The sequence below is a fragment of the Trachypithecus francoisi genome, unplaced genomic scaffold (assembly GCF_009764315.1).
Source record: "Trachypithecus francoisi isolate TF-2019V2 unplaced genomic scaffold, Tfra_2.0 Lachesis_group6, whole genome shotgun sequence".
Classification (NCBI taxonomy): Eukaryota; Metazoa; Chordata; class Mammalia; order Primates; family Cercopithecidae; genus Trachypithecus; species Trachypithecus francoisi.
In genome coordinates, this window is record NW_022681471.1 from 71,490,288 (window position 1) to 71,506,844 (window position 16,557).

Consider the following 16,557-nt stretch of genomic DNA (forward strand, 5'->3'; position numbering starts at 1 on the left):
GCAGGAAAAACCTCCAGCATCAAGCCATGGGGGAGAGCAAGGATGGTCATGAAGGAAAGGACAGTGACAGGGCAGAACCAGGACAGTGAACCGCAGGAGGAAAACAGACAGAAACCAGGGTTCTGGAAGGAGGGCGTCAGTTCCCGCTGAAGTGGAGGGAGAATAGCGCTGAAGAAGGGGACCTGTGAGACCCCAAAGTAGGACGAGAAGAGGAGGGACCATGAGCAAGGCGTACAGGGGAAAGGCAGGAAATACTTCTGTGGCCAGGCAGAGCCCCCACAGCACCTAGACCCAGGGCACTATGGTGAACCTGAGTGCAGGGCTGCTGCTCAGAGGTCGGCCCAGGCGCCCTGCAGGGAGAGGGCCCACCACAGAGCATCAGGGGAACTGTTCTTCAAGCACCAGGAAACTGAGCAGCACCCTGCACCTCTCAACACTCCCAACAATCACAGAGAGGGAAGACAACAAACCATAGAGTATGAGAACGACTTTATCTGAAACTGTTTTGAACTGCACTGGGAAGGGGGCAAATGCAGCAGAAGAGAGGAAGCCCTGGCTGAAGGGGATATGGAGTGAACCTGCTTGGCTGCAGCTCCAGGGCTCCAAAGGTAGCAGCTGCTTGTCTTGTAGGAAGATGCTGGCTCCAACCTGTGAAACAGAGCAGGCTCAGGGACTTGCCCCCAGCCAGGGCCAGCCCACAGCCCTCCTAAGCTACCGGGACTGTGGGAAGGGGGATGGTGTGTGCAACACTCACTTCAAAGGTCCTGGAGCTTGTCAGTGAAGAACTGCATGGCCGCTGAAACAAGAGAGGCAGAACTGGGCACTCCAGACCCAGGGAAACAGAAACCCACCTCCCCTCTGTGGGGAACTGCGTAGCTCTGCAACCCAGAACCTCACCAGCCCTGGGACTGACTCACCCATCCGTCACCTGAGTTAAACATGGAAATGCCTTCTAAGGGGGAAAGTGGTTCTCAGGTGTTGGGCCATCCCAGAACCATTCATTCAGAACGTGTTTCAAAGACAGATAAGCCAGCCAGCAAGCAAACACCGTACAAGCCATACCAGGCAGGAGTTAAAGGAAAACACATGCAGTATCTCTAACCATCTCCTTCTCCTAAGAGAAGGAGAGATCTGGGACTCATGGACAAAGGGTATGCAGAGTTCAGACGACACATTGCTGTCTGTGCACATCCCTAGCTGGAAAGACACAGAAGGTTCCAGGGTCAGGCCTGCTTGGTTCTCTTCCCCAGAGGAAATCAGTCCCAGTGACGCCACCGGTACCTGCAGCCCACCCCCGCCCCCCACACCTGCAGAGAGACACCGCTGTCCATCCCTGCCCCAGTAGGGCTCCGTCATACCTAGCTGCTGTGTAAGTTCATCAATTTCCCTCTGCAGCCAGATGCACTAGACCAGCAGACACCGGAGGAAGAGAAATGGTTAGTCTACTCTGGCCTGCTCTCTCCCTGGCCTCCCTCTCTCCCTCAGCCCTTACAGCCCCCATAGCCTGCAGCATGGTGGTGAGGTGGGCTGGCACAGAACCCTCGATGGAAAGGAGGCACCCACTCTCCATGGGGTATGGAAGGTGGAGAGGTCGGGGGTACACCGATATCAGTTTAACCTGGACATGAATCCCACCATCTAGTGTGGACCTGGATTTCTAGGAGCCATACAAAGCATTATTCAAGGACAGCCCTGGGCTCCTGGGGGCAGCTGCTGCCTTTCCAGTCTTGGGGGATGGACAGGTGGCTGCCAGTCACCTGAAAGAGAATACATAATCCAGCTTCCAAGTCTCCCAGTGAGGTGGAAAGGGCCTGGGCCCTTGAGCAGCGGTGAGGCGGGGTGGGGGGGGCGGTGGGGGGCAGGGGGATGAGCTCCGTCGTGTTCCTCAACAGCACGGAAATAAACCTCTGGCGTCAAGTCACGGGGGAAAGCAAGGATGCTCAATGGAAAGGACAGTGACAGGGCAGAACCAGGACAATGAACCCCAGGAGGAAAGAGGAGAGAGATCCGGGCTCTGGAAGGAGACTAAGGTGAGGCAGCATCACCCTCTGCTGGCAACACGTTGCCCCTGCTCTGCCTAGCAACTCCAACTCTCCCTCTGGGACTGTTTTCCCTGTTACCCAGTGTGAGCCCATCTTCACCTGTGGGCCCTATCACTGTGGCTCCGTGTTGGCCGCCAGCAGCGGGGCAGCCACCACCGGCAGGCCCTGGGAGGGGCAGTGTGGCTGGGCAGGACTTAACAGAAAAGGGCTCAGTACCACTGAAAGTCTCCTTCCAGAGTTGGAGTTTGGGGCACTGCTCCAAATCACTCACCCCCACCACACAAATCCCACTCAGAGAGGACAATGTGGCTTCAGACCAGCCCCGCTGACACCCCGTTTCCTGTGGGACAGCTGCCTGGGTGGGCAGGAAAGCCTGGGAACAAGGCTGAGGCCCCAGAGGTGACAGAGCCAGAGGTTTCACCCCCCACCCCCTATCAAGCCCTCAAGATCACTGGAGGGTGCAGGGTGTCTGGGCACAAGGTGTCTCAGGTTCAAGGCCAAGTGCTGTGAGGTTCCTGAACTTGGGGAGCTCTGATATTGGGGTCAGCACTGCTGTACTCTCCATGACACACAGACAGGGAAATCAGCTCTGGTTTGTGTGTGGGAAGCTAAAACAGAAATTTCTGAGTCGGGCTGGCAGTGGGGGTGGATGGTGAGTACACATTGGGAGAAGCTGTGTTAAGGTGGAGACTCCAGACTAATCTCATTAGCACTTTCTGCCTCAGTCAGCCCCAAGACAGGAGGGCTTGCTTAACAGCTAGGGAAGGAGGAATTGGGAAGCTGATGAGTCTACACACCCAAGCTTTGGACCCCACACATTAAGGAGTCCCCTTAACCAAACCAGCTGCCAGCCCTGCCTTCCATCCCAGCTCCTCTATGGGGGAGGGGGCAGGACAACTGCAGAGTGTCCAGAGCCAGGCCTGGCACACACAAAGTACTCCCTTTAATGTGTGCCCCTAAGAGGAGGACCTCAATCTGGCATCTTAGTGTCCCTGGGCTCCCGATGACAGCCCTCGAGCAAGGGATAGAAAGGGCATGGGCAAAGAGGTGTGTGCTGGAAGAGAGGTGGATGGGGGGAGACAGAGGAGAAAGAGGAGGAGGAGAGCAAGGAGGAAAAGGAGTAGAACGCGAAGAGAACCTACTTACTTGGGCCCTTGGGACCTCATCTCTATTTGGGTCATTATCTTCTCTGGCCGCAGCCTGGGACTCCCTGGTTTTCCTTCCTGGAGGTTCCTTCCCAGGGCTGCTGTGCTTGGGTTCCTTGGGTCTTGCGGAGTTCCCCAGGAGCCCCACACCAGACACTGGCGGGAAGTTGGCCGGATCAGGTGGAACTGCTGAGAGTCTCTGCCCCCAGGCAGGAAAGGCTCCCAGCAGCGCCAGTTTTGTTGCAACCCCTAGGGATTTCTTCTCCTGGGACACCTTCCTTCCCAGAGGGCCCCGGGGTAGGGGCCCTGTAACTGCAGCTCCTGAACAGCTGGGCCTGATCCCCACCTTTCCCCATACCATACTCTGCATTTTCTTCAAGGAAGACATGTCCAGCTCTCCCATGGCCGGCCTCTCCATGGCTGGGGTGAGACTGCATGCAGGGAGCAGAGGTCAGGAGAGGTCCCTGAACGTGAAAGTAACTCTCCTTGCGGTGCATACTCGGGCGTCTGCCAAGTGTCTGCTGGCTTCTCGGGGCTTCCGGGCTTGGCCTGGCTTCCTTCTTTGGTGTGAATGATCACCGTAATCACAGGTAAGCCGCTGCTCGCATCTGCGGAATCAGAGTCGTGGGTAGACAGCCTGGCACGGCCTTCCGCGGAGATCACGGGGATCCGCTTGGACGCTCAAACTGCTCTTCGAGCCCCTTTCCCGGTTCTCCCAGGCTGGTCCTGACCCAGGGCTACTGAGGTGGAGAGGGCGGATGGAGTCCTGCTGCCATTCTCCCGGGCTGGGGCTCAGCGCGCCTCTCCCACTGGAACGGACCTCCAGGTCCGTGCGGATGTCAGCGGACCCTTCGGCAGCGGAGCCTTCTGCGGACAGGTGTCCCTGGACGCTAGGCGGCAGCAGGATAGAGCAGGATAGAGGTTCGTCAGCCAGGTAGGACGAATAGTCCACACTGTCCCCTTTGTCATGGACCGGGGTGCCAGGTCGGCCTTCCTGGCCCCAGAGCACCACCCTTCCCTGCTCTATCATTTCCCTCTCAGGCTCGAAGCTGAAGCCCTCGGGATCTGTAAATCCGCCCTTGCCCTCACCGCTGCGCTTCGTCCCCAAATGGAGGCATCGGCAGTGGCCTTGGCCACGTGGGGCTCTGAGGCTGGTGGTGTGGGGGCCGGCCTGCTTGCCACCCTCTGGGCGGAAACAAGCCTCGCAAACGGACACCTCATCAGGGGAGCTCCTGGCGGCATTCCAGACAGCCTGGACTGTGGGGAGACCGTCGTCCTGGTAGCCGAGGGAGGGGAGAGCCAAGCCCAGCCAAACCCAGCCGAGCGGGCCATGAGACAGGAACAGCGAGGCCTTTGGGGCACTCCCGCCCTCACCAAAGTCTGCTCACGATGTCCCTGACCACGCGTGGCTTCTGGACACCCTCGAGGCCTACGCCTTGCCTTCTTACTGTCCCACGCCTTCTCATCGGTCCATCCACCACCAACCAGCATGCCCCTTGTTGGGAGAGGCCTCTGGGATTTACCCAATCAGGAGGCAGACTCTTGGATTGCCTGGAGGCCTGTCGTTTGACTGACTGGGTGTGCTTGGGTCGTGTCTTGGGGCCAGTGCCCACTGGAGCTCTCCATCCACCTCTTTCTTCCTGTCCTGCCACCTCTGGCTGGGCAGTGAGAGCCATGTCTCTGAGCCCCAGTGTCCCATTTGTAAGGTGGAGGTGGAGGGGAAAGCTGCCCCCAGCTCATCGGCTTGGGAGAGTAAATGTCGTGATGCACGCAAAGCACCCAGAGCACAGAGGAGCTGCAAGCCTCCATTCCACACCAAGAGCCAGCCCCGATGGGAACACGGTCAGGGAGGCCCACAGTCAAGAAACAAGGGGTTTAGGGTTGTTTCTGCTAGTGCTGCAAAAATCACCATTGTCGTTTTCCTAGGAGTTCACTGTGCTGAACCTGTAACGGCTTGGGGTAGCATGGACGTGTTGACCATGCTTCCGTCCATGAACGTGGGATGTGTCTTCATTTATTTGTCTTCTGTATCTTTCATTAGTGTTTGATCAGTTTCAGTATGCACACCTTACACCTCCCTGGATAAGTGTGTTCCAAACAAAGTGTTTTGTTCTTGTCCTGGTATTCTAAATACGTTGGTTTCCCGGGTGTCTTTTCTGGATACTTTGTTGTTCGAGCACAGAAAAGTCAGTGATTTTCGCATGTTGCTTTTCCATTCTGCAAGTTTGCAGACGTTGTCTATTGGTTTTGATTGTTTTTTGGTGCAGTGTACATTAGGGTGTTCTCTATGTGAAATCATGTCATCTGCAAGCAGAGATAATTGAGCTTCTTACTTTCCAATTTAGACTCCTCTTATTCTTTTTTTACACTACGTGATTAAATCAGCACGTGGCTGCGAGTCCCACGTGTGTGTGTGTGTGTGTGTGTGTACGAGCGTGTGAGGGCTGGCGCCCCTGTATGCCCCAACTTGGGAATCAAATTAATCAGGGATGCTCTCCCTTGAGGGAGAAAGCCTGATTCACGGAGTGAAGGCAGTGGTGAAGGATCCCTGAAGGCTCCAATGCGCAAAAGCAGGGCTGTGATCTACCTTAAACAACAGATGTTTTTCAGTTCTAAAACCTAGGAGGGCATGGAGTGGGACAAACTCTTAGAAATAAAAAATTCCAACCTGCCAAACCACCACACCCACGTGCCAATCAACCCTCGTGGGCACAGCCACTTGCGATTTGATCACCTATTCTAAGAAAAAAAGGAAGCAAATTGGAAACTAAGAAGCTCAATTATCTCTGCCTGCAGATGACATGATCATACATGGAGAAAACACTAAGGTACACTGCACCCAAAAACGGTCAAAACCAACAAACAAAGTCAGCAAAGTTACAGAGTGCAAAAGCAATGTGAAAATCACTCGCATTTCTATGCTGGAACAATGAGGTATACGAAAAAGACACCAGGAAACCAACGTATTTAGAATACCAGGGCAAGAGCAAAACCCTTTGGAATACGTTTATCCACGGAGGTGAAAAGTGTGCACACTGAAACCAAACACTGATGAAACATGCAGAAGACCAATAAATGCGGACATATCCTGTGTTCATGGACGGGAAGACAGTTAACAGGTAGGTACTACCCAGAGCCGTTACAGATTCAATGTGGTGAGTGCCTAGGAAAACGAGAATAGTGCTTTTCACAGCACTAGTGGAAACAACCCTAAAGCCCCTGCTTCTTGACTGTGAGCCTCTCTGCCCATGTTCATATCAGGTGCTGGATCTTGCTGTGGAACAGAGGCTTGCAGTTCCTCTGTGTGACCGGTGCTACTCATGCATCACGAAGAGGGCCGTCACCAGACATCGAATCTGCCAGCACCTTTACCTTGAACTTCCCAGTCTGCAGAACTGTGGGAAACAAACATTCGTTCTTTAAGCCACCCGGTCTGTGTACTTTGTTATAGCAGCCTGAACTGATTAAGATACTGATCATCGGCCGGGCGCGGTGGCTCAAGCCTGTAATCCCAGCACTTTGGGAGGCCAAGATGGGCGGATCACGAGGTCAGGAGATCGAGACCATCCTGGCTAATACGGTGAAACCCCGTCTCTACTAAAAAATACAAAAAAAAAAAAAACTAGCCGGGCGATGAGGCGGGCGCCTGTAGTCCCAGCTACTCGGGAGGCTGAGACAGGAGAATGGCGTGAACCCGGGAGGCGGAGCTTGCAGTGAGCTGAGAGCCGGCCACTGCACTCCAGCCTGGGTGGCAGAGCAAGACTCCGTCTCAAAAAAAAAAAAAAAAAAGATACTGATCATCAGGGAAATACAAATGAGAATCACAATATTGCATCACCCTGTTCGGGTGACCACTATAAAAACAACAACAACAACAAAAAAAAACAAAACTGGAACCCTTGTACACTAGTGGGGATGTGAAATGGTGTGCCCACTATTAAAAACAGTATGAAACTTTCTCCAAGATATAAAAATAGAAATACTTAAATATGACCCATAAATCCCACTTCTGAGTAAATATCCAGAAGACCTGAAAAATGATCTTGAATATATATTTGCACACCCATGTTCACAGCAGTATTACTCACAATAGCCAGGAGGCAGAAACAACCTGACTCTCCATGAATGGATGCATGGATCTTTACAATGCAGCATATACATCCAGTGAATATTATTTGGCCTTTTAAAAAGGAAAATCCTGTCATATGATACAACATGAATGAAACTTCAGGACATTATGCTAAGTGAAATAAGCCAGTCACAAAAAGAAAAACATTGCATGATTATACTTATATGAGGTACTTTAAAAAGTCAAACTTTTAGAAACAAAAAGTAAAAGGGTGATTGCCAAGGGCTGCGGAGAGCAGGGGAAAGGGGTGTAGTTGTTCAGTGGGTGTAGATCAGTTTTGCAGGATGAAAAAGTTCTAGAGATCAGTTGCACAATAAGATTCATATAGGGAATACTACTGTACTGTATACTTAAAAATGATTAAGATGATATGTTTTATGTTTTTTTACCACAATGAAAAAAGTTCTACCTAGAGAAATTAGGTAAGAAAAAATACCAAAGGGCGTTCAAACTAGAAAGAGAGATGTAAAATTATCTCTATTCACAAACGACACAATTCTGTACATAGAAAATCTGAAAGAATCTAAAAACCATTACTAAAGCTAATAAACAAATTAATGCACAAATTCAACAAGGTTGCAGAGAATAGGATGGATCAAAATGCAAAAATTATAAAAAATACTGTATGATTCCATTTATATGAGGTACCTAGAGTAATCTAATTCATATCGACAGAAAGTAGAATGCTGTGTGCCAGCATCTGAGTAGGGGAAGAGGAAATGTGGGGGTTATTTCATGAGTACATAGTTTCCATTTGGGAAGATGAAACAACTTGTAGAGACAGATAGTGGTGACAGTTGTACAGCAATAGGGATGTAGTTAATACTACTAAACTGTATGCTTAACAATAGTTAAAGTTATACATTTATAAATTTCTTTGTAACAAGAAAACAGATTTACTGATTTTAAGAGAAAGGACACTATTTTGTTTTGAAAAAGACAGGAAAGCTAGCCTGAGTACATGTCTGAAATACTCAGAAAAATCCTACTCGTATCTTTAGTACATTCCAATAATTTGTTTAAACAACACACTAAAAGTTAATAAATATTTTTATAATTCTAAAAGTCTCACAGTTATTGTACAATGCAAATCACCCACAAGCTATTATTTAGCTCATGGCAATTTTGTGAGAATATGATGTATAAAAGATTTAGCGTTTCTCACAAAAATCACATCAGGAAATACATATTTACAAAACCAAATACCTTATACAAAAACCCATCATGTTATTTAGTAAATGTGTTTTTAAATAGTTAAGAAGTTTATTTGGCTGGGCTCGGTGGCTCATGCCTGTAATCCCAGCACTTTGGGAAGCCAAGGCGGGTGGATCACCTGAGGTCAGGAGTTCAAAATCAACCTGGCCAAGATAGTGAAACCTACCCTTTATTAAAAATACAGAAATTACAGGGACGTGGTGGCAGGCGCCTGTAATCCCAGCTACTTGGGAGACTGAGGCAACAGAATCACTTGAACCCAGGAAACGGAGGTTGGGGTGAACTGAGATCGCACCACTGCACTCCAGCCTGGGCGACAGAGTGAGATTCCATCTCAAATAAAAAAATAAAAATAAAAAGTTTATTCAACTGTAGTCCAAACTTGGAAAAGAATATTATATTATCACACATGTACTATCTCTATGAAAGTTGCTTACCACATTCATATAACATAGCCAGACAATTATAAAATGTGTTCAGTATCTTTTAGTGTTACTATGTTTCTATGCTTACGGGAGTGAATAATGCAATCTGCCTAATTTAAGTGAAATTTAAATGATGGCACTTAAAAAATACAGTATCTTAAAAAAACACAATGAAATAAGTTTTGGTTTCTGGTTCCAAAATGGTGGCATAGGTGGAAGCTGGCTTCACTGCACCTCACAGAAAAACAAAAACAAATATATGAAGCCAAGATTATCACCTGCAATATCCCTGAACTCAACTATGAGGATGAGTCAGTTCCCAGGGCCACAGAGAAGTGAAAAAACTCCAAGCACACAATAAGAGAATTGGATTTCCATATCTGCAACACCTTCCCCCTAAATCTGCTTGGCACCACGTGTATGGAAAATTTCCCTTGAGTCATGGTTTCTTCACTGGAAGAACTGATACTGAGGTGACGGTCAGCTTCCGCACCATCTTGGGTTCCCTGACAGGAGACCTGTTCCTGACTCAACCCACAGGAAGCATCATGAGTGCCTGAGGGGAGAAATGTCCCTGAAGACAGCCAGAGACAAAACGGGGAGGCAGAACTATCATCCTCAGCCCTGGAACCTCTGCTCTGTAACTCAGCCAGAGGAGATGCCAAATCAGAGTGGTTGTTCAGCAGCGCCACACTGTAGGTGGTATGTTCCACAGGCCTCCTGGACTTGGACCCTTAGCCAGATCTTCCAAACTGCCAAGATATCACTTTTGGGACCTTCCCCTTTCTGGATGGGCAGCACTCTGATCATTTGCTTGAGACAAGGCAAACTTGGGCTTAAGGCACCATCTAATGCTGTAAAGGAGGCAGTGGCCTAGCAGAAAAAAATGACATTCAACAGGTAAATTACACAAAATCTCTAAGCAAACATAAAAATCCAAACAAGCCAGACAGAGAAGACTGGAATAAATAACGAATCCTTTAGGTATTTTATTTGTAACTGCTGTGAATGAAATTACATTCTTGATTTCTTTTTCAGAGTGTTCACTGTTGGCATATAGAAATGCTACTGATTTATGTGTGTTGATTTTGTATCCTGCAACTTATGTGAATTTGTTCATCAGTTAGAATTATTTATTGGTGGACTCGTTAGGTTTTTGCAAATACAAGATCATGTCATCTGCAAACAAGTGGAAGGATAATTACCAGAGGGTGGAAAGGGTAGTGAGGTGTGAGGAAGAGTTAGGGGTCTGTATGTTCCTTCTATACTCAGTTTTGTGAGGGCTTTCACCATAAAGGAATTTTGAATTTTATCCAATGCTTTTTTACAGCATCAATTGAAATGATCATATGGCTGTTGTCCTTCATTCTGTTGATATAGTGTATCACACTGATTGATCTCCATATGTTGAACCATCCTTGGATCCCAGGAATAAATCCCACTTGGTCATGATGATGACTGAACGCCTTTCCTCTAACATTTGGAACACAACAAGATGCCCACGTTCACCCCTTTTTTTCAACATGGTACTGGAAGTCCTACCTAGAGTGATCAGACAGGAGAAAGAAATAAAAGGCATCCAAAGATCAGATGGTCGTAGATGTGTGGTGTCATTTCTGAGGCCTCTGTTCTGTTCCATTGGTCTATATCTGTTTTGGTACCAGTACCATGCTGTTTTGGTTGCTGTAGCCTTGTAGTATAGTTTGAAGTCAGGTAGCATAATGCCTCCAGCTTTGTTCTTTTTGCTTAGGATTGTCTGGCTATGCGGGCTCTGTTTGGGTTCCATATGAACTTTAAGGTAATTTTTTTCCAATTCTGTGAAGAAAGTCATGGTAGTTTGATGGGGATAGCACTGAAGCTATAAATTAGTTTGGGCAGTATGGCCATTTTCACGATATTGATTCTTCCTATCCACGAGCCTGGAATGTTCTTCCATTTGTTTGTGTCCTCTTTTATTTCTTTGAGCAGTGGTTTGTAGTTCTCCTTGAAGAGGTCCTTCACATCCCTTGTAAGTTGGATTCCTAGGTATTTTATTCTATTTGTAGTAATTGTGAATGGGAGTTCACTCATGATTTGGCTCTCTGTTTGTCTATTATTGGTGTATAAGAATGCTTGTGATTTTTGCACATTGATTTTGTATCCTGAGACTTTGCTGAAGTTGCGTATCAGCTTAAGGAGATTTTGGGCTGAGATGACAGGGGTTTCTAAATATACAATCATGTCATCTGCAAACAGAGACAATTTGACTTTCTCTTTTCATAATCAAATACCCTTTATTTCTTTCTCTTGCCTGATTACCCTAGCCAGAACTTCCAACACTATGTTGAATAGGAGTGGTGAGAGAAGGCATCTTTGTCTTTTGCTGATTTTCAAAGGGAATGCTTCCAGTTTTTGCCCATTCAGTATGATATTGGCTGTGGGTTTGTTATAAATAGCTCTTATTGTTTTGAGATACGTTCCATCAATACCTAGTTTATTGAAAGTTTTTAGCATGAAGGGGTGTTGAATTTTGTCAAAGGCCTTTTCTGCATCTATTGAGATAATCATGTGGTTTTTGTCTTTGGTTCTGTTTATGTGATGGATTACGTTCATTGATTTGTGCATGTTGAACCAGCCTTGCATCCCAGGGATGAAGCCAACTTGATCGTGGTAGATAAGCTTTTTGATGTGCTGCTGGATTCGGTTTGCCAGGATTTTACTGAGGACTTTCGCATCGATGTTCATCAGGGATATTGGCCTAAAATTCTCTGTTTTTTTGTTGTGTCTCTACCAGGCTTTGGTATCAGAATGATGCTAGCCTCATAAAATGAGTTAGGGAGGGTTCCCTCTTTTTCTATTGATTGAAATGGTTTCCGAAGGAATGGTACCAGCTCCTCTTTGTACGTCTGGCATGGGGAAAGGATTCCCTATTTAATAAATGGTGCTGGGAAAACTGACTAGCCATATGTAGAAAGCTGAAACTGGATCCCTTCCTTACACTGTATACAAAAATTAACTCAAGATGGATTAAAGACTTAAATGTTAGGCCTAAAACCATAAAAACCCTAGAAGAAAATGTAGGCAATACCATTCAGGACATAGGCATGGGCAAAGACTTCATGACTAAAACACAAAAGCAATGGGAACAAAAGCTAAAACAGACAAATGGGATCTAATTAAACGAAAGAACTTCTGCACAACAAAAGAAACTATCATCAGAGTGAACAGGCAGCCTACAGAATGGGAGAAAATCTTTGCAATCTACCCATCTGACAAAAGGCTAATATCCAGCATCTACAAAGAACTTAAGCAAATTTACAAGAAAAAACAAACAACCCCATTGAAAAGTGGGGAAAGGATATAAACAGACACTTCTCACAATAAGACATTTATGCATCCAGCAGACACATGAAAACATGCTCATCATCACTGGCCATCAGAGAAATGCAAATGAAAACCACAGTGAGATACCATCTCACACCAGTTAGAATGGCGATCATTAAAAAGTCAGGAAACAACAGATGCTGGAGAGGATGTGGAGAAATAGGAATGCTTTTACACTGTTAGTGGGAGTGTAAATTAGTTCAACCATTTTGGAAGACAGTGTGGCGATTCCTCAAGGATCTAGAACTAGAAATATCATTTGACCCAGCAATCCCATTACTGGGCATATAGCCAAAGGATTATAAATCATTCTACGATAAAGACACATGCACACGTATGTTTATAGTGGCACTATTCACAATAGCAAAGACCTGGAACCAACCCAAATGTCTGTCAATGATAGACTGGATTAAGAAAATGTGGCACATATACACCATGGAATACCATGCAGCCATATAAAAGGATGAGTTCGTGTCCTTTGCAGGGACATGGATGAAGCTGGAAACCATCATTCTCAGCAAACTATCACAAGAACAGGAAAACAACACTGCATGTTCTCACTCATAAGTGAGAGTTGAACAATGAGAACACTCGGACTCAGGGCGGGGAACATCACACACCAGGCCGGTCAGGAGGTTGGGGTTTGGGGAGGGATAGCACTAGGAAAAATACCTAATGTAGATGATGAGTTGATGGGTGCAGCAAATCAATATGGCACATGTATACCTATGTAACAAACCTGGATTTTGTACACATATAACCCAGAAGTTAAAGTATAATTTTATACATATGTGATAAAAAGGAATCCAAATTAGAAAGAAAGAAGTCAAGTATCAATGTATTGTTGAATTCAGTTTGCTAGTATTTTGCTGAAGATTTTTGCATCAATATTTATGAGAGAAATTGGCCTGTAGCTTTCTTCTTCTTTTTTTTTTTTTTTTTTCTTTAATGTGTCTTTGTCTGTTTTTTGGTATCAGGGCAATCATGGCCTCATAGAATGAGTTTGAAACTATTTCCTCTTCCTCTGTTTTTCAGAATAGTTTGAGTAGGATTAATATTAGTTCTTCTTGATGTTTTTTTCCTTTTTGATGTAGGTGCTTTTAGATATACACTTCTCTCTCAGTACTGCTTTTGCTGTATCCCGTAGTTTGAGTATGTTGTGTTTTCATCATCATTCGTTTCAAGAAATTTTAAATTTCCTCCTTAATTTCTTCAGTGACCCACTGGCCATTCAGGAGCATACTGTTTAATTTCCATGTGTTTGTATAGTTTCTAAAATGCTTGTAGTTATTCATCTCTAGTTTTAGTCCATTGTGGTCAGAGAAGATGTCTGATATTGTTTCGATTTTTGAATGTTTTAAGATTGTGACCTCATCTGGTCTATCCTTAAGAATGATCCATGTGCTGAGGAAAATAATGTGTATTCTGCAGCATTGGATGAAATGTTCTGTAAGTATCGATTACATCCATTTGCCCTATAGTGCAGATTAAATCTGATGTTTCTTTGTTGATTTCCTGTCTGGAAGATCTAATACTGAAAGTGGAATGTTGAAGTCTCCAGCTATTATTGTATTGGAGTCTATTCCTCTCTTTAGCTCTAGTAATATTTGCTTTATATATCTGGGTGCTCCAGTGTTGGGTGCATATATATATATATATATACCATTGTTATATCCTCTTGCTCAATTGACACCTTTATCATTATGATGACCTTCTTTATCTCTTCTTATAGTCTTTGTCTTGAAATCTATCTTGTCTGACATAAGTATAGCTACAGGTTCTCTTTTTTTGTTTTCCATTAGCATGGAAGATTTCTTTCCTTTCTTTTATTTTCAGTTTATGTTTGTCTTTATAGTTGATGTGTGTTTCTTATAGAAAACAGATTATTGGGTCTTCCAAAAATATTTATTCAGCTACTCTACATCATTTGATTGGAGAGTTTAGTTCATTTACATTCAATGTTACTATCGATAAGTAAGGACTTGCTCCTTCCAATTTGTTATTTCCTTTCTGGTTGTTTTGTAATCTTCTTTTCCTTCTTTTCCTCCTGTCTTCCTTTTACAGAAGATGATTTTCTCTGGTGGTGAAATTTAATTTCTTGCTTTTTATTTTTTATGTATTCATTTTATGTTTTTCCACTTGAGGTTACCATGAGGCTTCCAGATACCATTTTATAACCCATTATTTTAAACTGATGACAACTTAGCACTGATTGTATACACAAACAAGGGAAAAGATAACTTATGAAAATTCAACACTTTAACTTCATCTGCCCACTTTTAAACTTTTGTTGTTTCTCTTTGTGTCTTATTGTACTAAGTCTTGAAAAGTTCTCATAGTTACTAATTTTTTACACAGTGTTTTTCTGTGTGTAGTTCGTTGTTAAAATTTGGTGTTCCTGCAGGAGGAGCAATCAATGGAGGTTTCCATTCCAGCTTCTTGCTCTACCCTCCCCATTACATTCCTTAACTTCACAAATTCAGCTTGATTCCTTTTAACTACTTCAATATCATTGTTAAATTTATCTGATAGATTTCTGAATTCCCTCTGTGTGTTATTTTGAATTTCCTTCACTTGCCTCAAAACAGCTATTTTGAATTACTTATCTCAAAGGTCACATATCTTTATTCTCCAGGCCTGGACCCTGGTGCCTTCTTTAGTTCATTTGGTGAGGTCATGTTTACCTGGATGGTCTTGATGCTTGTGGATGTTCATCGGCACCTGGGCATTGAAGAGTTCAGTATTCATTGTAGTCTTTGCAGTCTGGGCTTGTTTGTACCCATCTTTCTTCGGAAGGCTTTCCAGATATTCAAAGGGAACTGGGTGTTGTAATCTAAATTGTATCTGCATTAGGGGTACCCCAAGTCCAGTAACACTGTGGCTCTTGCAGACTTGTAGAGGTACTGCCTTGGTGGTCTTGGATAAGATCCAGAAGAATTCTCTGAATTACCAGACAGAGACTCTTGTTTTCTTCCCTTATTTCTCCCAAGCAAACTCTCAATCTCTCTCTCTCTCTCTCTCTCTCTCTCTCTCTCTCTCTCTCTCTCTGTCTGTCTCTGCCCCTCGCCCCTGGCATTTCTTGCTATCGCTCTTGCTGTCATTCTATCTTGCTCTCTCTTGCTCTTGCTCTCTCTCTGTGCTGAGACACCTTGACCTGCAGGTGGGGTGACACAATCCCCCCTGTGGCCACCACCACTGGGACCTTGCTGGGTCAGACCTGAACCCAGCACTGCACTGAGTCTCACCCATTACCTGGCTGTAACCAGTACCCGACTATTGCCTATGTTTACTCAAGGCTGGAGGACTCTACAATCAGCAGGTGGCAAAGCCAGCCAGGCCTGAGTCTTCTTCCGGGTGGCGAGTTCCCCCAGATCCCAGGTGGGTCCAGAGATGCCCTCCAGGAGCCAGGGACCGGAGGCAAAAACCTTAGAAATCTACCTTGTGCTCTACACTATTGCAGCTAAGCTGCCACTCAAACCACAAGACAAAGTCCTTCCCACTCTTCCCTACCCTTTCCACAGGCAGAGAAGCCTCTAACTGTGGCCACCACCACTGCAGGCCCACAGCAAGTATTGCCAGGCTACTGCTTGGGTTCACTTCAGACTGAAGTGTTCCTCAGTCATCTGTGGTGAATACTGCCAGGCCTGGGACTCACTTTTCAGGGCAGTGGGCTCTCCTCTGGCCCACGGAAGGTCCAAAAATCCCATGCAAGGACCAGGACCTGAACTCAGGGACCCCAAGTGCTCACTTCTGCTCTGCCCCACTGTGGCCAAGCTGGCACCTAAGGTGCAAGACAAGGTCCCCTTTACTCTTCCCTCTGCTATTCTCCTGGAGAAACTGTCTCTGCCCATAGCCACCGCAGCTGAGAAAGTGCTGGGTCTCCCCTGAAGCCAACATGTCTCAGAATCTCACTCAGGGCCCGTGGTAAACTACCTGGGTATCATTGCAGGTTGCTCAGGGCCCAAGGGCTCTTTAGTCAGCAGGTGACGGATCCTGTCAGGGCTGAGCCCTTCCCTTCAAGGCAGCAGATTCCCATCTGGCCCAGGGTGTGTCTAGAAATGTCATCCACGAGCTAGACCCTGAAATGGGGGCCTCAGGACTCTGCCCAATGCTGTATCCTACTGTCACTGAGTTGATGTCCAAGATGCAACACAAAGTCTTCTTTATGCTTCCCTCTCCTCTCCTCAAGTGAAGGAAGGAGTCTCTCCTGGAACTCTGAGCTGTGCTGCTGGGTTGGG

The 16,557-nt window shown here is 46.0% G+C and overlaps 1 protein-coding gene across 1 annotated transcript; it reads right to left on the reverse strand.

Moving 5' to 3' along the window:
- Positions 1 to 755: 755 nt before the first annotated feature.
- On the reverse strand, positions 756 to 4,678 carry LOC117077735 (uncharacterized protein CXorf49-like). The gene is given in 11 exon segments (XM_033201382.1): positions 756 to 796; positions 1,359 to 1,404; positions 1,493 to 1,638; positions 1,689 to 1,757; positions 2,495 to 2,560; positions 2,563 to 2,650; positions 3,189 to 3,629; positions 3,631 to 3,700; positions 3,702 to 3,845; positions 3,847 to 4,463; positions 4,562 to 4,678. Coding segments are annotated over 11 exon segments (1,845 nt in total).
- Positions 4,679 to 16,557: the final 11,879 nt, after the last annotated feature.